This window comes from Sciurus vulgaris (assembly GCF_902686455.1).
Source record: "Sciurus vulgaris genome assembly, chromosome: 18".
Lineage (NCBI taxonomy): Eukaryota > Metazoa > Chordata > Mammalia > Rodentia > Sciuridae > Sciurus > Sciurus vulgaris.
The window spans coordinates 35,167,160-35,190,820 of record NC_136479.1 but is presented as its reverse complement, the minus strand read 5'-3'; the positions used below and the strand labels follow the sequence as shown (position 1 = coordinate 35,190,820).

The 23,661-nt window shown below is 37.4% G+C and overlaps 1 protein-coding gene across 1 annotated transcript in view; it reads left to right on the top strand.

Annotated features, from left to right (window-relative positions):
* Window positions 1–23,661, top strand: part of BAZ1B (bromodomain adjacent to zinc finger domain 1B) — a 73,104-nt gene that overhangs the window by 16,016 nt on the left and 33,427 nt on the right. The window contains exons 4-6 of the mRNA XM_079120514.1: window positions 6,122–6,323; window positions 10,957–11,078; window positions 14,010–14,207. Coding sequence (XP_078976640.1) covers window positions 6,122–6,323; window positions 10,957–11,078; window positions 14,010–14,207 — 522 coding nt within the window. The remainder of the gene's footprint in view (window positions 1–6,121; window positions 6,324–10,956; window positions 11,079–14,009; window positions 14,208–23,661) is intronic.

Here is a 23,661-nt window from a genome sequence, read left to right as displayed (position 1 = left end):
ATAAAATTACTTTAGAGAGGTTCTAAAAATACATTCTTAGGTCCATACCTGAAGTCCTTGAGACTTCAGGAGGTTTAGAGTGGGTCCTAAAATTTTAGGTATTCTAATAGGCTATAGGGTAGTGGTGATGTCATTACACTGAGGGCCACACTTTGAGTAGTAGTGGCTTAAACAGTAAAGACATTTGATTCTGTCACATGATTAGAAGTAGACAGCTCCAAATTTGGTATAGAGGCTGGATAATTCTGTCTAGTGTCTAGATTCTCTGTGTCTTTCTCTTTTGCCTTTTCAGTGTGTTGAGTTTTGGTCCTTTGTTGTCTCTTGGTTGTGAAATTGTGACTGTATTCAGAGTGAGGAAATGTTTTGTTTTATTTTCATTTCTGGGGATTTAACCCAGGGCCTTGAACTTGCTAGGGAAGTACACTGAGCTACACCCACAGCTCCCAAAGAAATGCTTGTCTAAGTAGGATAAGAAAATTTTCCAGAAGTGTAAACGATAAAGTGTCCCCTTTATCTTTACATGTTAGTTGCTAGGTCTTGGCTTATATAGTCATCTGTATCTGAAGCTGAGAAAATGAGTATTTGCCTTTTTTCTTGAAGAGTTAGGAGAGAGATGGGGACTGGCTTAAAAAGCCAGCTCGGCAATTGTATGTGCTGCAGTGGCCAGTAAGAGTAAGGTCAAAATTCTGACTCGTCTCTCTGGTTGCAAAGTCTTCCTCCTCTCCTTGTTTCACGAATTTTCTCTGATTTCCTGTATCTTGTAGCTGCTACTTTTCATTTGTAATGTTTGAGATTGCCAGTGGTTTTTAATCACATACTTTTTATTAGTCAGTGTCCTGGCAGGAAACAGATATGGTGACATAACTGAATTGGGTTTAATAAAGGGACTGTTGACAAAAGACAAGTCTGATCAGGGACAAAGAAAGGTTAAGTACCTCATAGCTATCAACAGTGGGGAGACTGCATTTCTAAACCCCAAGGAAACAAGGGAGAGGGAGGAGCTAACAGGAGTTTGAAGAGTAGCTTAGTTGTCCAAGAGTACTTTGGTAATGAGGTTTAGACAACCTGCTAGAGAGGCATTAAGGGGAGTAAATAATTAATACTGAAGCTCACTTTTCTTCTATCATCTGATTTTCTCCTGACACTTACCAGGGGCTGAACTCACCAAAATCTGGAGAGCAGGGGAACCTTTTGGTATGAACCAGAAAGGTCAGCCCATGTAAGCACAGAGCAGTGTAGAGAAGAATGGAGATGAATTTGAAGTGGCAAAAGGAAAACATTCTTCACATATATGCAAGATGGAAGAAGAAATGTTTGAGGCAAGAGAAGAAATCTTAGGGGGATATTTGCTTATAAATATGAGAAGATGTTTAAACTCATTTGTAATAAAGGAAATCAAATGAAAATTATAATGAGATAATATTCTACATATCAGGTGAATAAAGTATTGGCAGGAACTTATGATGCTCCTGCCTCAGCCTCCCCAGCCATGGGGATTTCAGGCATGTGCCACAGCACGTGGTTGAAACAGGTGGGTTTTGATTATTTCTATCTGTGAAACCTTTGCTAGAGGCACTGTGTCTGAATGTTAGGTTACTTACTGGATTTGAGCACAAGATTACAGTTGATTTGAAATATAGGTATATGAAGCCAGGCATGATGGTACCTGTCTATAATCCCAGTGACTGAGAAGGCTGAGGCAGGAGGATCTCAAGTTGGAGGCCAGGCTGGGGAACCTAGTGGCATACTGTTTCACAGAAAACAAAGAAAGATAAAGGGAGCTGGGGATATAGCTCAGGAGGGCAGAACACTTGCCTAGGGTGCGTGAATCCCAGGGCTCAGTCCCTAGTACCACCAGAAAAAAAAAAAGTACTTATTGAGTTACAATTGACGTATAGTAACCTGCACATATTTTTAAAATTTACAAGCTGGATGTAGTGGTGTATGCTTTAGTTCCAGCTACTTAGAATATAAGGCAGGAGGAGTACTCAAGCCTGGGAGTTTGGAAACTACTGGGTACCATAGTGAAACCCCATTTCAAATAAATAGAATGTACAGTTTGACAGATTTTGATACATTTTATACATTTTTCACCTGTGAAACTTACTGTGCTCAGGATAGGGAACACAATCCTCATACCCAAAAGTGTACTCATGCTCTTTAGTAATCCGTTCTTCCTCCTTCTTGGTCCCTGTCACTGATCTGTTTTCTGTCAGAATTTCCATTTTCTGGAGTTTTATATAAAGGAATCATTTTATATCCCTCCCCCCTTTAATCTAGCTTCTTTCATTCAGCAAGATTATTTTAATGTGCATCCCTGTTACTGTGGTATCAAAGGTCATGTCTTTTAATTGCTGAGCAGTATTCCATTGTGTGTATAGGCTACAGTTTGTTTATTTATCACCCATTGATAGATAATTTGATGGTTAGAATATTTGTGCACAAATCTCTATATGGATATAGATTTCTTTAACTCTTGGATACATACCTAGGCATGGAATGACTGGGTCATGATAATACTCATAGGTTTAACTTTAAAGGAAATGGGGACTGGGTTGTAGCTCAGTGGTAGAGTGCTTTCCTAGCATATGTGAGGCACTTGGTTTGATCCTCAGCACCACGTAAAAATACATAAATAAATAAATAAATAAATAAATAGGATAAAGTTATTTTTAAAAAATCTGCCAAATTGCCTACTGAGATGGTTAAACTGTATTACATTCCTGTCATCAGTTTGTGAAAGTTCCATTTCATCACATCAGTGTCTATGCTTGGTATAATCACTTTTATTTTTATTTATATTTTGGGTACTAGGAATTTAACCCAAGACCACTCTACCACTGAGTCACATCCCAACCCTTTTTATTTTTTGAGACAGTCTCACTGAGTTGCTCAGGGGCCTCTCTTTGTTGCTGAGGTAACCTTGAACTTGTGATCTTTGTCTTAGCCTCCCAAGTGACTGGGATTACAGGGGTGTGCAACCATGCCCAGCCCATTTTTTTAAAAATTAATTTTAGCATTTTGGTAGGTGACTTGACTTGTGGTGTCTTGTGGTTTCAGATCACATTTCCTATAACAACTGATAATATTGAGCATCTTCTGTGCTTGTTGACATCCATTTATTCACATTTTCTTTGATTAAATGTTGGTTTAGGTTTTTGTCCATTTACAGAAATGTATTGTTTTATTATTTGTTAATGTTTTTTGTATATTCTGGGGGTACAGTTTTCCTTATTGGATATATGCCTTTGCAGATACTTATTTCCCATTCTTAAAATTTTTTTTAGTACATTGTAATTAAGCATACTATTATCTTTCATTAATTTTTACCTTTTTTTTTTGGCATTGGGGATCGAACCTGGAGGCACATAATCACTGAGGCAGCACTTTATATTTTATTTAGAGACAGGGTCTCACTGAGTTGCTTAGGGCCTTACTAAATTGCTGAAGCTGGCTTTGAACTTGAGATCCTCCTCCCTCAGCCTCCCAAGCAACTGGGATTACAGGCTTTCTCTATGTTTGTAGTCCTTACATTTTATGCCTCTAATATAGAATTTCAAAATGCATGAAACAAAAGTGGACAAAACTATAAGGAAAAATAGAGAAATCACATTTGTAGTTTGAGATTCAACACCTCCCCTTCCTAATAATTGATAGAAGAGGTGTGGCAAAGTAGCAGTCCTTTGTAATCCCAGCAGTTTGGGAGGCTGAAGTTTGAGACCAGCATAGGCAACTCAGCAAATACCTGTCTCAAGAAATAAAGCCTGGGGCTGTAGCCCAGTATTCAAACGAATGCCTAGCCACACAGGAGGCCCTGGGTTAATTCCCTGTATTGCAAAATAAATAAACTAAAAATAAACTAAATAAATGAAATAAAAATAAACTAAATAAATAAAATGAAAAATAAACTAAAAAGCAACAACAACAAAAAATCTTGGAACAACACTGTCAGCCATTATAAATTATCATTATAAAATATTTTACCTGTCTGGGGATATAGCTCAGTGGTAGAGGGCTTGCCTAGCCTGGGTACGGCCCTGGATTTTATCCCTAGCACTGTGCCAAAAAAAAAAAGAAACCACTTAAAAACATCAGAGTACATGTTCCTTTCAAATGCATAATTTACCAAAACAGGCCACATTTTAAGCCATAATGAAGTCTAAGTTTGAAAGGATTCAAGTCATTCTGGGTGTGGTGGTGAATACTTTATAATCCCAGCAGCTCAGGAGACTGAGGCAGGAGGATTGCAAGTTCAAAGCCAGCTTCAGCAATTTAGTGAGGCCCTGAGCAACTTAGTAAGACCCTTTCTCAAAATAATAAATAAATAGGGCTGGGGGTGTGGCTTAGTGGTTAAGCGTCTCTGGTCAATGCTTGCTCCCTCCCCCCAAAAAAATGAGTCAATAAAATAATAAATTAATACCTGTTGTCTGGAAATCTAATTAGAAACTGATATAGTTTTCATTTATAAATTAATAGAAACTTTTGAACTGAATATGAAAACAATATATTAAAATTTGTAAGAGGTTGCTAAAGTGGTGCATAGGGAAAACATACAGCCTTAACTACCTGCCTTAAACCAGGTCTGGTGGCACACACCTCTAATCCTAGTTCCTGATGGCAGTTTTGAGACCAGCTTAATTTAGTGGCACCCTGTCTGAAAATACAGTTAAGAGAAGGGCTAGAGATGTAGCTCATAGGCAGAATGCTTTCTGGGTTCACTCCCCAGAGCCACACATACACAAAAAGGGATATAAGATCAATATATAAAACTAAATTTGCCTTTATACAAGCAACAAAAAACTGACAAAATTATAAGAGCATCAAAAACATGAAGTGCCGGATGTGGTGGCCTACACCTGTAATCCTAGTGGTTTGAGAGGTTCAGGCAGGACAATAGAAAGTTCAAAGCCAGCCTCAGCAACTTACCAAGGCCCTGAGTAACTCAGTGAGATGCTGTCTGTAAATAAAATACAAAAAGAGGACTGGGGATGTGGCTCAGTGGTTAAGAGTCCCTGGGTTCTATCCTGGGTACCAAAAAAAAAAAAAAGAGAAAAGAAATAGTTGAGGTAAATCTGACAAAAGATGTGCAAGACACTAAAAATTATAAAACATTGCTGAGAGGAATTAAAGATGACTTAAAAAATACAGTTAAACCTTGTTAATGGATCAAAAAACTCATTAAGATCTTACTTCTTCCCAAATAATGTGAAGAATTAACACAGTTAATATCTCAAGATATCAGCAATCTGATTGTAAAATTCATTTGGAAATGCAAAGAACCTATCCAAACTAACTTTGATAAAGATCACCAAAGGGGCTGGGGAGGTAGCTCAGCTGGTAGAGTGCTTGCCTTGCAAGCACAAGGCCCTGAGTTTGATTCCCAGTACTGTAAAAAAAAAAAAGATCACCAAAGTTAGAGACCTAATGCTGTCTGATGTTGGGACTTTATAGTTTCTGCGTTAAGTCAGATAAATCAGTGACGCATGTTTATAAATAGGTACAACTGATTTTTTTCTTTTCTCTTTTTTTTTTTTGCTATTATTTTTTCCATTTTTTTAAATTGGCACATTAAAATAGAAAGGATGGTCTTTTCAACAAATGGGTCCTGAAACAATACAATTAAATGTAGATAAACACAGCTTCCACAACTTGGTGAGACCCTGTCTCTAAAAGAGTGAGCTGGGCATAGTGGACTGGGGACATGGTTCACTGGTTGAGCGCTGCTGGGTTCAATCACTGGCACAAAATAAATTGAAAAAGAAATAAATAAATAAAGAGTGGAGGCTGCAACTCTGGTAGTGCTTGCGTAGCATGCACAGAGCTTGGGTTCAGTTCCTACTACCCCCATCCCCACCGACATACAAAGGGATTTCTTGAACTATGTTCATGCATGTTTCACAGTGATAGCACTTTGACCTCATGTTCATGCTTATGAACTAGTTATGTTCATTTATTTTTCCCCTAGAAGTTTGAGAAATAAAAGTTTGTAGTGCTATGCTTCAGAATTTTAGTGAATTTTTGTTAGGTGAGGAATATTGTGTACTGAATCATACAGTCCAACTCTTTTAAGTTTCTAGTTTTTATTAGGTCTCTCTGATTTTCTCTTCTGTTTCCTTTACAGGTTGGGAAGGAAAAAATGCTGAAAGTGAAGATTGTGAAGATTCATCCTTTGGAGAAAGTAGACGAAGAAGCCACTGACAAGAAATCCGACAGTGCTTGTGATTCTCCATCAAGTGACAAAGAGAATTCCAGTCAGATCGCCCAGGACCATCAGAAGAAGGAGGCAGTAGTAAAAGAGGATGAAGGACGGAGGGATAGTATCAGTATGTATGACGCCAGCTTTCCAGGAGACCCTGTCTTTTTTATTGTTGTTTTCTTTTTTTCGTCTTATTTTTTTGTGGGGGTGGGGTTCTTTTTTTTTTTTTGGAACTGGGGAGTCGAATCTAGGGCTTCGTGAATGCGAGGCAGATGCTTTGCCACCGAACTACATCCCAGCCCCTGTCATTTTATTATACACAAATCTTTTTAGAGTTCTCCAACAATAAATATGTAATTGTAAAAGCTGGGTGCAGTTTCCAGCGTCTGGGGAGGCTGAGGCAGGCAGATTGAGAGTTCCAGTCAACCTTAGTAAAAGCAAGGTGCTAAGCAACTCAGTGAGACCCTATCTCTAAATAAAATACAAAATAGGGCTGGGGATGTGGCTCAGTGGTTGAGTGTCCCTGAGTTCAATCCCTGGTACAAAAAAAAAAAATAATTGTTTTTATATAAATATGATGTTCATTTATGATTCAGAAGACAAACAAAAAATTCAATGAATTAAGATTTAAATCTCCCTAAATAATACCATTGGGAAGTCAATTTCCGCTAGTTGCTAAGTGCTCATTCCTAACTACTCAAAAAGGCAAAGTGTGCTTTTCTTTACTTTTTTTTTTTTTTGATATATAACATTGTAAATATAATTAAAACAAGTGAGATGTACACTTAAAAATGGTAAAATAAGAAAATTTAATGTTACATATATTTTACCACAGTAAAAATGTGCATAAAAATTGACCAATATTTAGGGATGCTGAAGGAGCTGATAAATATTAGAAAATTTAATCTGTGTTTTAGAGGGTTTTTTTTTGTTTGTTTAGAATGTGCATGACAGTAAAGTGTATTTTGACATTATAGAGACATGGAATATGACATTCTAATTAGGATCCCATTCTTACGATTTTACAGTTGTACATAATGTGTAGTTAACATTGGTTGTTTGTTCAAATATGAACGTAGGAAATTTATGTTCGGTTCACTGTACTGTCTTTCCTAATCCCACCCCCCACTTCCCTTGATACCCTTTTGTCTAATCCAGTATACTTCTGTTCTTTCCTCTCCCCCCCCCTTACTGTGTGTTAGCATCCGAATATCAGAGAGAACAATTGGCCTTTGGGTTTTGGGATTGGCTTATTTCACTTAGCATGATATCCTTTACTCTTAAAGTTGAAAATATGTACATATATGTAATTATGGGATTAAAGTAGGCGGGGCAAATTTTATTCCAACCCTTACTGCTCTTCACAGTGCAAACCAGTGTGGTGATTTAAAGTCCTTCCTTCTGTCCTTTTTTCTGTAATATAAGTTGCTCATATGGGAACTGCTAGAATTCTGAAACACTACAATGTCTAAAAATAAGTTTAGATACCTGGAGGCTCTAACAATAATGTTTTGAAAGTTGAAGAATTGGAACATTGCCCCTGGGAAAATTATTCAACCTCAGGTCTTTATTTTTAAAAATTATATAAATAAGGAATTTAACTGGACTATGTTTCTTTTGTTTCCAAAAGCATATGTATAAGGTAGTGTAATTTAATCTGTGACTGTCAGATTAAATAATTTTGCCATATTATTTAACTCTTCCAGATATTGGATTAGAATGTTGTTACCTTTGGATTGTCATATTGTCATTCTGGTTTTTGTCCCCAGATGTTTTAGATATATACAGATGATTTTAGAGGTACTTCCTTCTTTATAGTCTAAAGGAAGTAGTTGTAGTTGCAACTAGCCTACCCTACTTGTTGACATTTCAGTGTTGTTTTCTGGTCTGTATTATAAATGCTCATGTTTATGTTTTCTAGTTTCTCTCTCTCTCTCTCTCTCTCTCTCTCTCCCTTTTTTTTTTCTTTCATGGTGCTGGGGATTGAACCCAGGGCCTTGTGCTTGACAGGCAAGCACTCTACAAACTGAGCTGTATCCCCAGCTCCAGGTTTTTCTCTTTTTGATACTGGAGTTTTATAATATGAGCATTAGTTACAATCCTCTGAGGTTGCTAAATGGGAAGGAATTGGCTGATGATGTGACCCTTTTAGAATCAGATCATTGGCATACCGGTGATATATCACACTTATTTTATGCCTGAAGCATTGTGTACCAGGAACTCTAAATTTTAGGCTTTGACTTTTTTCTTTTTTCTTTTTTTTTTGGCAGTACTGGAGATTGAACCCAGAGCTTTATGCACGCTAGGCAAGTGCTCTACCACTGAGCCACATCTCCAACTGTTGACTTTTTTATTGTGTTTTGCGCCTTAATTTTTGGGAGCTAATGTCATTTGCTACTATCCAGCTAAGGAATTAATGTTTTTCAGGCTAAGCAATCAAAGTTTTGATATAGTGTGAATGCTTTCTGGGAAATTATTTTAGAATTTCCACAGATATGATAGACAAATTCTCATACCAATAATATTTTCTCATCAGATGACATGACTTCTACTTATGGGGAAAAAATGAATGTTTTGGCCGGAACTGTCTGAACTTGGTGTCCTTCCTTGTCTTCCTCCCTCCTTCCTTCCCTCTGGGGAAGGGGCCTTATGTGTGCTAGACATGTGCCCTGTGCCACTCAGCTATATCCCTAGCCCTAGCTCTGTGTTCTTAATGTCATTATGAATTTCCCTTCTCCTGCATAGCAGGAGGGTTTCTCTTTCTTTCTCTTGGTCCAGACACTTGTGTTTTGAAATGCATTTGTTCTTACTTTTTCCAGGAGTTGGGTTAACTTTTATTCTACCCTGAGTGTTTTCTACTTACTCTTATTAATAAAGTTCTTAACTTATTAATAAAGTCCCATTTTCTTAAAAAGCAAAAAGCAAAAACGAAACACATCTCCCTTGATCTTCTTGTTTTCTCTCCTATTCATTCAAGCCAGTGTTCTTTTTTTTAAAAAAGCATATTTATTCAGCTTGTTAATGCTCACAAATCTACAGTTTGGAGATTTTTTTTGAGGGAATGGTTTGCTACAAAACTTTTAGATTCTATCAAATCAAAGTTCTTGAAAATGTTATTTCTACTTTTTGATCATCAGTTTATTCCTCATTCCATTCCTTGTGGCCTAACTTGTGTCATTTTATGCCTAGAATAAGGTTACAGGCAATCTCTTTTGTTGTTATTGGGTATTGAACCCAGGGCATTTTACCACTGAGCTATATCCCAGCCCTTTTATGTATAATTTTGAGACAGGGTCTCTCTTAAGTTGCTAAAGGCCTTGCTAAATTACTGAGGCTGGCCTTGAATTTGCAATCCTCCTGCTTCAGTTGCTAGGATTATAGGCATGTGCCACCATGCCCAGCTACAGGTGACTTCTTGATTGCAAATCTGGAGATTGCTTCTTGGTCTGGTTTACATTTCTGTTACATTTGACACTGATAGTTGCTCTCATCTTATACTCTATTTTATACACTGTCTTCTAGTTCCTCCGTTATTCTATTTCTTTACTTTTTTTTTTTTTTCCCTGCCATTCCTTGAATTTTTTTCCCACAGGGTTCTACATTTATCTTTTTAATTTTTCATTCTACATACTGTTATATGTCATTGATGCCCAGTTTAAACTCTGATCTGTAGGTAGGCTGGTAATTCCCAAGCCTAGGTCAGACTTTTAAAGTAACTCCAGGCCTGATCTTCAACTTGTATATCCCACAGGCCACTCCAGTGCAGCTAAAGCTAAATCGATCATTTCACTTTTGTCTCCTCAAGGCAAGTAAACAAGAATCCTGCTATTCTTTCCTTATTTTGTTACTTAAGTTAATGACACCACCATGTACTTGGTCCCTAAGTCAGAAAACTTGGAAACTTTTAACATTCTTGCCTGTTATTAACACCAAGTCCATCTCCAAAATGCCTCTGGGCTCTTTCATTTTTTATTTCATTTGTATTAATTCAGATATTTGACACAATCTTCTGATTTCCTTATTTTCAGCCTCACATTCTCATTTTAGTCATCTTGTAACTGCTGAAATTGTTTTCTTTTTCTTTGAGCTGGGTGTAGTTGCTCATGCCTGAAATCCAAGCTACTTGGGAGGCTGTGGCAGGAGAATTACAAGTTGAAGGCCAGCCTTGGCAAGTTGGCAAAACCCTGTCTCAAAATGGAAATGAAGGGCTGGGAATGTAGCTCTGTGGTAGAGCACTCCTGAATTCAGTCCCCAAAACTTCCAAAACAAAAATCAAAAAGCCTAAAACTTTGACTTCCTAGTGCTCACAAGTCAATTATAGCCTCCTTAAATGGTGTATGAATCCCTTTAAAATCTAGACTCAGTTTACCTCTAGTCTGATTTTTACTGTACTGTATGTTTATTCATCCATACGTCATTGTTTATAATCTCTGAACAAGTCATATTATAGATTTTTCATGCCAACCTTCCAGACTGTTTTCTCTATTCTCTCATTGTGTGTGTGTGTGTGTGTGTGTGTGTGTGTGTGTGTGTGTGTGTATAACCAATCTCTATTATAGAATTTAATTAGTATTGTAACATTATAATTATTTACTCCCTTTGTAGACTTTAAATCCTTGAGGTTAAGGAGATGATTCATCTTTGGGCCATATCACCCAGTGTTTGGTGCAGAGTAGGTGTTCAGTAAGATTATTGTTCATGAATGAATGAATAGAATTTAAAAAACAAGATTTTTCATGAGTTTTTGTTGATTTGACTAGATGACAGAGCACGTAGATCTCCACGAAAACTTCCTACTTCATTAAAAAAAGGAGAAAGAAAATGGGCTCCTCCAAAATTTCTGCCTCACAAATATGATGTGAAACTACAAAACGAAGATAAGGTTAGTTGGCACTTTACATTAAATCTCTTTACATGTGATAGATGTTGTTTAAGAAACTATTATAGGGTTGGTTTTCTTGGAGAAAATGTGCTAAAGAAACATGTAAATGAATATCTTTGTATAATGCATTTTAAGTGGTGTCCAGTCTTAGTAATTATGGCTTTAAGTTAAATTATATTTTTATCTCTAGGAGATACCTTGCATTTTGTTTGTTTACAGAAATTATAAGGATATAAGAATATATTTGAGCTTCTCAGTTTGGAAATTGACTCTGTTCCGAGTAGTTTTAGACTTTCTGAGGAGATAGCTTTTTCCTATTATATAATAGATCTATTTGTAATATAATTAAGCACAGAAGTTGAGTCAGTTCTAATTAGTACCATATAAGAAATCTTGTAAAACTATAAGTTAATAACCTGCAACAGTAAATATCCTTAAAATAGTACCACCTTTTATTACTTTTATTAATTCTGTGATGCTCTGATTTTTTTTTTTGGTATGGAGGATTGAACCCAAGGGTTCTTTACCATTGAGCTACATCCCCAGCTCTTTTTATTTTTTGGTTTTGAAACAAGGCCTCATTTAGCTGCTTAGGGTCTTGCTAAGTTGCTGAGGCTAGCCTTGAACTTGTGACCCTCTTGTCTCAGCCTCCCGAGCTGGGATTATAGGTGTGTACCATAGCATCTAACTCATTGTATTTATATATAAAATATATATGATAAAATATAATATGTATGTATATATGTCTGTGTGTGTGTGTGGTGTGTGTGTGCTGCTAGGGGTTGGACCCAGGGCCTCACACGTGCAATCCAAGTACTCTACCTCTGAGTCACACTTGCCCCAGCCCTAGTTTTTATGATTTTTAGTGTGTCTAGAACCAGGACTTTATTTGTGGAACTGGGGATTGAACCCAGGGTGCTCTACCACTGAGCTGTATCCCCAGCCCCTGTGGATTGAATGCTGGGGCACTGAACCACATCCCTACCCTTTTTATGTTACATTTTGAGACAGGGTCTCAACCTCCTAAGCCACCAGAATTACTAGCATGTACCACCACACCCAGCAAAAGGGTTGTGTGTGTGTGTGTTTCTTTGGTTTTTTGTTGTTGTTGTTGTTTGTTTGTTTGTTTTTGACCTGGGGATCAAACCTAGGGCTTCACACATGCAAGGCAAGCACTTTACCACTCAGCTACATCCCAGCCCCCAGCCCTTTTTAATTTGTATTTTGAGATAGAGTCTCATTAAGTTGCGTAGGCTGGCCTGGAACTTGAGATCCTTCTGCCTCAGCCTCCCCAGTCTCTGGAATTACAGGCGTGTGCCACCTGCCTGGGCTGTAATCCAGTTCTTTTGCCTCTTTGTTTATATTGTTTTTTCCCACCTCAAAATATTGACAACGAATTAGAACAAAAACTTAAAAAAAGAAAATTGGACAAGTCTCATGCTGTTCTGACTCCTTCATGGTATAATTAGTGATCTGCAGACATGACTAGATTATTAGGATTTCTTTATGTTTGAAAGTTAAATGTTGTTAATTATAATTTTTCACTAAGTTTCTTGCATCTTATTCAGCAGATACTTAGTTAAAACATTCCAGAGTCTCAACCACTTCTCTGTCATTTGTGTTTTGATTGATGAGTATAAATTGATTTGCTCAAAGGTAGCAAATATTGGTAATTGGAAGATAGAAAATGCAAATTAGAAAAAAATGATCTCTGATCTCATACTCGGATAATTGGTGACTATAGATCTGATTAATGATGGTTAACTTTTTTTTTTGGCGGTGCTGGGGATCGAAACCAGGGCCTTATGCTTGCGAGGCAAGCACTCGACCAACTGAGCTATATCCCCAGCCCGATGGTTAACACTTAAGTGTCTTGAAAATAGGAATATTCTCTATGTATGTATTTAAAATTCACTGTTTGGTCAGGATCTGTTGTCATTAATGTTTCTTCCAGAATGTTGTTCTTATAGTATGTGGGATAGTCAGTAGGGGGTGCTTGTTAAATATGCAGATTCCTGACTCTACCTCCAGAGCTTCTCCTGGCTCATTTGTGGAGAGGCCCAGTTGCTTTTTAATAGCATCCTAGGTGATTCGGGTGAATTTGCCGTGAAACTTTTAATTTTTTCAAGGCTGCAACATTTCCATTATGTATTTGTATTTTAATTTAAAGAATGAGTCCCAGCTGTTGCAGTGGCACATGCCTATAAGCCCAGTGGTTCCGGAGGCTGGGGTAGGAGGATTATGAAAGCCAGCCTCAAAGCCAGCCTCAGCAATTTAGCGAGGCCCTAAGCAACTCAGCACGACCCTGTCTCTAAGTAAAACATAAAAAGGGCTGGGGGATGTGAACGGTGGTTTAGTGCCTCTGGGTTCAATCCCCAGTTCCAAAGGGGGAAAAAAAAAAAAAGAGTTCCATATTGATCAACTTTGTGTAATAATCCATCTCCTCCCTCGCTTTTCTCTCCCTCTCTCTCTCTCTTTCTCTCTTTCTCTCTTTCTCTCTCTCTCTCTTTCTCTCTCTCTCTCTCTCTCTCTTTCTCTCCACTCCCCCTCCCCGCCTCCTGGGGATCAAACCCAGGGCCTTATTTATACTGGGCAAGTGCTCTACCACTGAGCCGTATCCCCAGCCCCATCCCGAGTTTTTTGGCATAATAAGTAGTTGAAAATGACTTTGTTTACTTGCTAACGTAAATTCTTAACTAGAGGAATTACTGTTTTAAAGGGTACACATATTTTTAGGTCATATTGACAAATTGCCTTGGGATATCTTTTAAAGTGACTTTTTTGTCTCTAAATGTTATTCTGCTTTTTCTTCTAATTTATAACCTTATTTCATAGATGGAATTGTGTTTTCTGGAAAGGATGTAAATTTTTGTTCTCATTGGTTAATTGCCTGTTATCCCAGTGGTGAGTTACTTGTATTTGTTCATCTAGATCATCAGCAATGTGCCAGCAGATAGCTTGATTCGCACAGAGCGCCCACCAAATAAGGAGATACTTCGATACTTTATACGGCATAATGCCTTACGTGCTGGTACTGGTGAAAATGCACCTTGGGTGGTAGAAGATGAATTGGTGAAGAAATATTCCCTGCCTAGCAAGTTCAGTGACTTTTTACTTGATCCATATAAGGTAAGGTCACTATTAATTTTTGGATAGCAGAATAAAGCACTGATAGATGAGTTTATTTTCTCTGGTGGCTCCAGTAAGATTAGATTTATAGCAGATTTTTGAATTTTCTTTCTTACTTTATTCTTTTGGTACTGAGGATTGAATTCAGGGGCACTATATCACTGAGCCACATCTCCAGCCCTTTTATCATTTTGAGAAAAGGTGTCACTAAGTTGCTGAAGGTAGCCTCAAACCTACCATTTTTCTCCTGCCTCAGCTGGTGTTACAGATGTGCACCAGGACTCCTGGTTAGATTTTGAATTCTAACATCAGATCATGAATTTGAAAGTTTTCCAGATATATGTTTCATTTAGGTTGTGATAATGGGGCTAGAGGGGAGGCCACATAGAAGAGATCCCCTAATTTATTTTTTGCTATATTTGCATAATTGAAAAAGCAGTAACTATATAGCATGTATTCTTTTTTTTTTCTTACATCCTTTTTAGATAAAAACTACTTTGTGAACTGATTCTTAAAATGAAAACTGGTTTTGTATGTCAGGCAAGAAGATCAATTATTACTGGCAGCCTTGGGGGAAAAAAAACCTGGAAGGTGTATTACTTTGTGTGATATGTTAGTAGTAAACCTAGCATCTCTTTCTTCAGAATGATATTTTTCTCCCTCAAATCATCTCATTTTATCTTCAGAGCACTTTTATGAAGTCGTTTGGTCTATGTATTATTTTACAGATGGAGAATCTGAAGCCCAGTCTAATTATAAGTGGATAACAAGAGCCCAGACTTTGGCCTAGGATTTCTGATTGTCTTTTCTGTCTCAGAGTTCCTCCAGTTAGATTTGGGGGGTAGGGCTGTGCTGGGGAGCAAACACAGAGCCTCTTAGATGCTAGGCAGGTGCTCCATCACTGAGCTGCATCCCCAGCCCAAGATTCTTTTTTTTTATGTAAATATTTGAGAGTACTCATGTTTCTTTTGTTGGTAAATTTAACTCACCAGCATACTGGTGGATATTTTCATTTTGGTCTTTAGATAAGAATAGGATTAGGACAGGTTGGGAGTCTATCCCACTGGCAGAGTGTGTGTGTAGTATTCTTGAGGCGTTGGGTTTAATCCTCAGCACCAAAAACAAAATGTTAACAATGTCAGACTTTTGGATTTCTTCCCTCCCCTCTCTTTTTTCTGGTAGTTGTGGAGATTGAACCCAGGGACTAGCACATGCTAGACAAGTACTCTGCCCCTGAGCTACCTCCCCTTTCTTTCTTTCTTTTTTAAATACCTTTATTTTATTTATTTTTATTTTTATGCGGTGCTGAGGATCATCCCAGTGCCTCACTTGTGCTAAGTGCTCTACCACTGAGCCACAACCCCGGCCCTCCCCCTTTTAATTATGAAAACTTAAGGACACTTGAAGTCATAACTAAATAACCTTAATTGTCTTACATTAATTATGCTGATACAAGTATACTGAAAATTAATTTTATTTCTCTAGAACTTTGGTAAAGATTTTCTCCTGGGCTGGGGCTGTAGGTCAATGGTAGAGCACTTGCCTAGAATGCATGAGACTCTGAGTCAATTCCCAGCAACACACACACACAAAACTTCCTCCCATAGTTCAGTATTTAGCAGGTGTTATTCTTGACCAGCATAGTTGAACATTATCATCTATCATGCCTCTTACATTTTTAAATTTTCTTCTAAAGACAGATTTATGAATTGGCTTATTCTAGATAAGGATGAAATTTTCCATGAACGATAAGCCTAATTTTTTTCTTAAATATTTGTATTTATTAAGGGGAAATTAGAGTTCAGTGTCATTTTATTGCCATAGATGATATAGCTCTCTCTGGTTATCACACAGAATTAACTATGTGAAAATCCTTGTATAAATTCACCACTGAAAGGAATTTAGACCTTGGATAATTTGAATCCTTAAAATCTTACAGCTTTTAAAAAATCTTACAGCTATATTTTTCTGTATTTTAAAAATATATTTAGTGATTGAAGTATATGAATAACATGGAGAGATCACTATTTATGAGTAGGAGGTCTTCTGTTTTATTAAGAGAAAAAAAACTGATTTCACATTATGTTGGAACCAGAGGTTAGAATTCCGTTTACTTACATCCCAAGGAAATTTCTGAAGATTATCGCTATTCTCAACAATTTTAGCGAGGGTGTAAATCACTAGTTTCATGAAATTTAGCTGTAATTCAGTTTGCAATTAGGATGTGCATGCTTGCTTATATTAAGCTACTGTAAAAAGGCAGTAATTCTACTTAAAAATTGAGACTCATAAAATACCAGTCTATAAAATCAAGGGCGTATACACATCTTTATTATCTTTTCTCTACCTTAAGCAGTAGTTTCTTACTCTCCCATGTTCATTGTTTGACATTTCACTTATTGTCTCCTATGTTTTGCATATAAACTGTTTTTCCTTTCTTAAATTAGTTTTCTTAAAGGGCCTCTGACATCTCACCAGGGTAGAACAGAGTTGTGAACCCAGATAAGTAGATCATGAAACAGTGTTTTGGATTCTCTCTTCATTTAAAGGAAGTTTACAATAATATAATGCAAATTAAAACTAATCTCATAAGATCCACCCTTCCCAAAGGCATTTGAAATTTTCCCTGTCTCTTCTTTGATTTTCACAGAATTTAATTTTCTACCAAGCTGCTGTCTATAGCTGCTAGAGAGCAAGTTGTGTCCTGGAAAGACGATCCAAGTACTGAGTTACAGCTTTAGGAAAGGATCAGTGGGAGAGAGCTCAGGTTGAAGAGGGCAAACAGGGATTTTGGAGTGTTATCTGAGTGGGGCCTAGTGTGATGATGATGAGGGTGTGTGTGGTCTGTAGAAACCCTTTCTAGAATATACATTTTAGTAAGAACTGACTTACTCATTTTGTATCTTGTGAGTTTAGCATAGTGCTTTGCATATAATGGGCCTATGGCCGTTTAATTCATTTCTTGAAGAAGTCATTGGTTAAGAAAAATGCCCCTGGCATTTGGTTTTTGGAATAGCTAAGTTTTTATAGGCCTAATGACTTGGAGGAATGATTTATAAAGCAGTGGATGGTGAAATAATATGTCTTCTGCTCTCTTAAGCAGCTCATTTCCCTCTTGTTAAATCTGTACAGCAGACCGGGTTTTTTCTTAGTTTTTCCATAATATTTGAACTCTGGCTTTGTAATGATGGGTGCTAATAGGGTGCTTTGGGTAGAGACATAAGAAGGAAATAACACTTAAAACATCTGGAAAAAAATTTTTTTGATGATTTTTGGTCACATAAATATTAGTGATAAATGATTACATTTATAGGAGATGTGATTATAAGATTTTTTTAAAAAACAGATATTTGGAAACTTCTTTAGCATTTTTCTTACTACATTTAAAACATTTTATTTTGAAATACTTTCATAAGAAATTGTTTGAATACTATTAAATACTTATATTTAATAAGTATTTAAATAGTATTTAAATAGTATTTAAATACTATTAAATACTTTCATAAGAAATTGTTTAAATACTATTAAAGAATTTCCATGTATTCAATAACTTCTTGAATATTAGAACCTTTACCATAATTTATTATAACCCAGTAAAGTACAACTCTAGATGCCCTCTTTTAAAATGCCTGATTATGTATTCCTTTTTGTGTGTATGTGGGTTTACTGGGGATGTAACCCAGGGGCAATTTACCACTGAGCCACATCCCCAGACCTTTTTATTGGTTATTTTGAGACAGGGTCCCACTAAATTGCTTAGGGCCTGACTCAGTTGCTAAGACTGGCCTTGAACTTGTGCTCCTTCTGCCTCAGCCTCCTGAGTCACTGAGATTGTAGGCACACACCACCAAGCCCAGCCTGAATATGTATTTTTTAAAAATTTTTTATATGTATTTTTTTAAAACAAGGATATTTCTAATGTAACTGTAGTAATCAAAATCAGGAAATTAATTTTGAAACAACACTACAATCTGCAGTTATAACTCAGATTTTGCCAGTTGTCTAATAAAAACCTCCTTTTTTTTTTTTTTTTTTTTTTTTTTTTAAATACTGGACATTGAACCCAGGGGCAGTTAACCACTGAGCCACACACATCCCCAGTACTTTTTTAATATTTTACTTTTGAGACAAGATCTTGGCTAAGGTGTTGCTAACTTGCTGAGGCTGTCTTTGAACTCACAGTCCTTCTGCCTCAGCTTCCCGAGCTGCTGGAATTACAGGCATGCACCTTGTCACCTGGCTGGTATGGAATTTAACCCAGGACCCCACTCACTGAACTGCATCCCTGGCCCTTTTTATTTTATTTTGAGACAGGGTCTCACTAAGTTGTCTGGGCTGGCCTTACCAAACTTGAAATCCTCCTGCTTCAGCCTTGTGAGTAGCTGGGGTTATAGGTGTACACCACCCTATCCAGCTAGCCTTGGCATTTTTTTTTTTTTTTTTTTTTCCTGGTGGTGCTGGGGATTGAACCCAGTACCTTTTTCATGCTAGGCAAGCACTCTACCAACTGAGCTATATTCCCAGCCCCTACCCTGGCATTTTTGAGTAACACAAACTAGTTATTTTATAGGATGCGCTTTGATTTGGAATTGTTTCCTTAGTAGATTCAGGTTAGGAATGCCACAGAATTTATATCAAATCGGAAGATACATAATTTTAATTTGTCTCATTACTAGTGCATTTTAAAATATAATTCTCACTTGTCCCAATAACAAACTTTAAGTAAATTCCTCACTCTAAGATCTCTCTCCCTTCCTTCCTTCCTTTTTTTTTGACAGTGTCTTGCTGAGTTGCTGAGGCTGGCCCCAAACTTGTAACCTTCTTGCCTCTGGGATTATGGGTGTAGGTCACTGCACCGGGCTAAGATTTTTCTTAAATTTTTGCCTTTAAAGTTTACTCATGAGTTAGAGACAAAGGCAGAAGTACTTTTAAAAAAATTACAGGGACTGGGGATATAGTTCAGTGACAAAGTGCTTTCCTAGCATGCTTTAAGACTGGGTTCAAATCCCAGGACTATAAAAAATAAATTAAAGTATATTATTTTCAAAACCCTTTAAAAATACTTCAGAGTAACACTTTTAGAAAATTTGCTGACAGATGCATAGAGAGATTGAGATTGCCCTCAGACCCTGAACACGAGAAGAACGAAGAATCAGGTATAGATTGTCAAAGTTTTCTAATTTTCAGATTTTGCATATTAGATAAATTTAGCATCCTAAATGTTACAAATGGTTTCTTCACTTTTTATTTTATTTTTACTGATAAACATGGTATTTATGATGGTGGCAAGTTCCAGGTGACAGGACAGATATAGGATTGTGTGTACTCTTATTTTTCTTTCCACCTACCCCATTGCTGAGAACACTCGTAAGTATGTTTGCTTGTTTGGAAATAGGAAGTGCCTTTACCAAAAATTTTAATCCTACCAATCTGGGTATCCATTCTTCTCTCTGCCATTATACTAATCTAAGAGGCAAATCATGCTGAGTGGGGCACAGGGGAGACCCTTAGCACATAAGTGGTTTTATGCTTTTTCAGATCCCCCTGAGTCCAGCCAGTGCCGGCTCCCAATGGGCTGTGACTACCCAGCATGCCCCATGCTGAGATGATCCAGTTACTGAAGGACTGCTCACGCCCGGAGCCGGCCTATTGGGAGGGGGTTGGGTGAGTTCATTTCTTTCATTTTTCAGAAATAAAATTTTATGGTGTGGCTTGTCAAAAAAAAACACCACACTTTATAAATAAGAATGGGTGGCTGTGTACCCTCTCATAACATACCACCCCTGTGTACCACCTTGTATTATTGCTTTATAATAGTTATGCTTCTGAGTAGACGTTAAAGAAATTTATTCTAAATTTGAATGTTTTTAAGTAAGAAAAAATACAATCCATAAATTAAAAAATGACCCAGTTAGGGCTGGGGATATAGCTCAGTTGGTAGAGTGCTTGCCTTGCAAGCACAAAGCCCTGGGTTCAGTCCCTAGCACTGCCAAAAAAAAAAAAGAAGAAAGAAAAGAAATGACCCAGTTAAAATAAATCCTACCTAAAAGATGCCTATTTAAAATGCCAGAAACAAAAGTCTCATATTATTCTCCTTTTCAATGGTATATTTATTTTAGGATAAACTTTAAGCAATAGCTTGTTATTCTGAGCATTAGAAAACATTGCCAATCTATATGGTTCTGCCGTGGATATTTTCCAAGACTTCCTGAAGAGGATGGTTTGCTTTTGGGAGATAGCATGTTTGTTTTCAGTTCCTGACCAGGTAGTGATGGATCTTTGTCTGTGATTTGGAGGATATTTTGTGATATGATTGTTCCCTTTATCTTTTTTTTTTTTTTGGTACCAGGGGTTGAACTCAGGGGCACTCAACCACTGACCCACATCCCCAGCCCTTTCTTATATTTTATTTAGAGACAGGGTCTCACTGAGTTGCTTAGGGCCCCACTAAGTTGCTGAGGCTGGCTTTGAACTCTTGATCCTCCTGCCTCAGTGTCCCTAGCTGCTGAGATTATAGGCATACACCACCGTGCCCGACCTAATTGCTCTCTTTAAAGTACTGATAGTATTATTTTCCAAGAGGAGAATGAGATGTGAAATAATTTACCTTTCTTTTGCTTATTTATTTTTTTTAACATTTTCAAATTTGTCTTGGGGAGCTAGGACAGGGAAATTCTGTATTGGGGGTTTCATGGGTAAAGTGTGTGTTCTGTTAAGCACTATACCTCTTTGTCAGCCTATCCCAAGGATTATTGGGAAACAAAACATCCAGGGTTTTTTTTTGCTGTTGGTGGTGGGGTGATACCAGGGGTTGAACTCAGGAGCACTCAACCACGGAGCCACATCCCTAGCCCTTTTTTTATTTTATTTAGAGACAGGGTCTCACTGAGTTGCTTAGCACCTCACGAAGTTGCTGAGGCTGGATTTGAACTCAGGATTCTCCTGCCTCAACCTCCCCAGCCACTGGGATTACAGGCAGTGTACCACCACACCCATCTTAACATCCAGTTTTTAAAAGGGAACAGAAGCAGCCAGTCAGTGTAATTCTTAGAAGGCAGATTGGCTTTTACATTTAGGAAACTTAGGCCGAAGGGAGATTTGTTAAGGAGAGCTTACTCACCCAGAGCATACCATGCTTCTCCAGAAGTCTTGTGTCTCTTTGAGTTTGTTTCTCTGATGATTCTGCCTTTAATGTTTCAGTCTTTTTGTTCTGTGTTTTGTTTTGTGGTGTGTTGTTAGGGCCTGAATCCAGGGCCTCAAACATGAGAGGCAAGTGCTCTGCTATGGAGCTCCACCCCAGCCCTAGTGCCTCATTGGCGTTGTAGCACAGCTTATTGAATCTTACTACATTTGTTGCCTTACTCCTAACAGCGTGTTCTTCAGTGCTCTCTATTTTGCCTTAGCTCTTTCCCTGAAGCCTTTTGTAGTGACTCCTAATTTCATATTCTGTAGTCTTTGGCTGTTTTTTCTTTTTGCCTGCTGTCTTCTTTTATACTAGCTTATCCTACCCACTGTCTCCAGGTTGATTCTTTGCTTGGTGCTTTTCTCAGGTTAGACCTATTAAAAACCCTGAAGTTTCCGGATTTTGTGGTTTTGTATTCCTCCTTGTGGCAGTCGAAGTCAGGTATTCTGGAGGTTATCCAGTCTTCTATTCTCTACACATTTTTCTGAAATAGGCTATAGTTTTGTATTGCTTGGTTATTTTGTTCAGTTTGTGTTTTAGTTGTAATTTTTTTCTTTGAAATTACATTCCTTAAATCATTAAAATCGTAAGTTTTTTAAGTACAGATTTATTTATTTATTTATTTTTGGCACTGGGGTGCTTTACCACTGAATTGTATCCCCCATCCTTTTTATTTATTATTTTGAGATGGTCTTGCTAAGTTGCTGGTACTGACCTGGAACTTACGATTATCCTGCCTCAGCCTCCAGTCACTAGGATTATAGATGTGTGTGTCTGGGTGAAGTATACTTTTAATTAGAGAAACAGTGGTACTGTGACAAATGGAAGGGGTTCTAACCTATTAACTAATACTGTGTGATGGATGTGGAGGGGTGGGAGGAGCTAGGAGAAGCTGTGTTTCTAGGAGAGAGGGAAGGCAAGTGGGCGAAGGGATGTACTGTGAACTGGGGGCCGTGGGGGCCCCATTGGAAGTTCCTGGTGGTAGAATTGGAGTGAGGCTCTTTGTGTATTTTATCCTAGCCATGTTAAAACTACGCTCAGAGTGAATAAAATGAGAACCAGTCAGGGTTATGGTTTTTCCAAGTAAATATAATAGAAGACAAGAGACGAGGGAATTGCACATTTATATTAAAATTGATTAAATGACTGACTGGAATTTAAACTGGATAAAGAAGGACAAGCAGAGCCAGGTGCATCTGTAGTGCCAGCTACTCAGGAAGCTGAGGCAGGAGCCTGGACAGCATTAGTAGACCCCTGTCTTAAAAGGACAAGAGATTGAGGGTAGTGAAAATGTGATGAAATAAATGAATTTAAAGTTATAGGAGATTGGAGGACTGTGGGGTTGGGGTGCTAGAGTTCAAAAATTTGAGTAATAGAGGCTGTTCAAAGAGAAAATTATATGAAATTAGTGAGAATTTAGATAGCTCATAGTTAATGTATTCATGGAAATGAGTTATTCAGTAACAGGGAGAAGACAGAGAGGAGTTTGAGAAATAGGAGCCAAGTTCAGGAGGTTTCCTTATCTATGAGCAGTGTTTGTTTTATTATACTTATTATTAATAAGTAATTATTAATAAGAAAATATGCCTGAATATAGACAAAATATTTAAGTAGTATACATCTTAAAAGCATACATGCCCTGATCTAGAACAAAAGTTTAAAGCTTTAAATCCAGTCCTACTTCAGTAGCAGTTCTGTTCTTTTGTATGTGCTGGGAATCAAACCCTAGGCCTTTGGGCATGCTAGGCCAATACTTTACCAATGTGCTACACCCCCAGCCCAAGAGCAATGCTTTTAAAATTACTCAAAATATTGCTATTTTTTTTAGTTATTCCTTGTCTGGGGTCTATGGATGATGGTCTCTCTGAAATTGTATGCATAGTTTTTGTGTGTTGTTTCCAGGGAAAAGGTTCATAGATTTCTTTAAAATATTTCAGAAATTAAATACCCACAGCTACACACTCAAACAGAGCTACTTATATAACAAATGTGTAATATCAGGGATCGATTATATCGATCAGTGATGTAGTATTGCCTGATATGTGTGAAGCCTTGTGTTCAATCCTTGACACATAAGTAAGCAAGTAAACAAACAAACAAACACAAACAGTTTAATTTCAAGAGTGTAGACTTTTTGTGTGATAACTGGGACATGAACCCTGGTGGGTAAGTACTCTACCACTGAGCTGCACTTTTAGCCTCAGAGTATAGATTTTGAAGTCTGGGTATCAAGAGATACTCGTTTTGATATGGCAAAAACATTAGCTAACA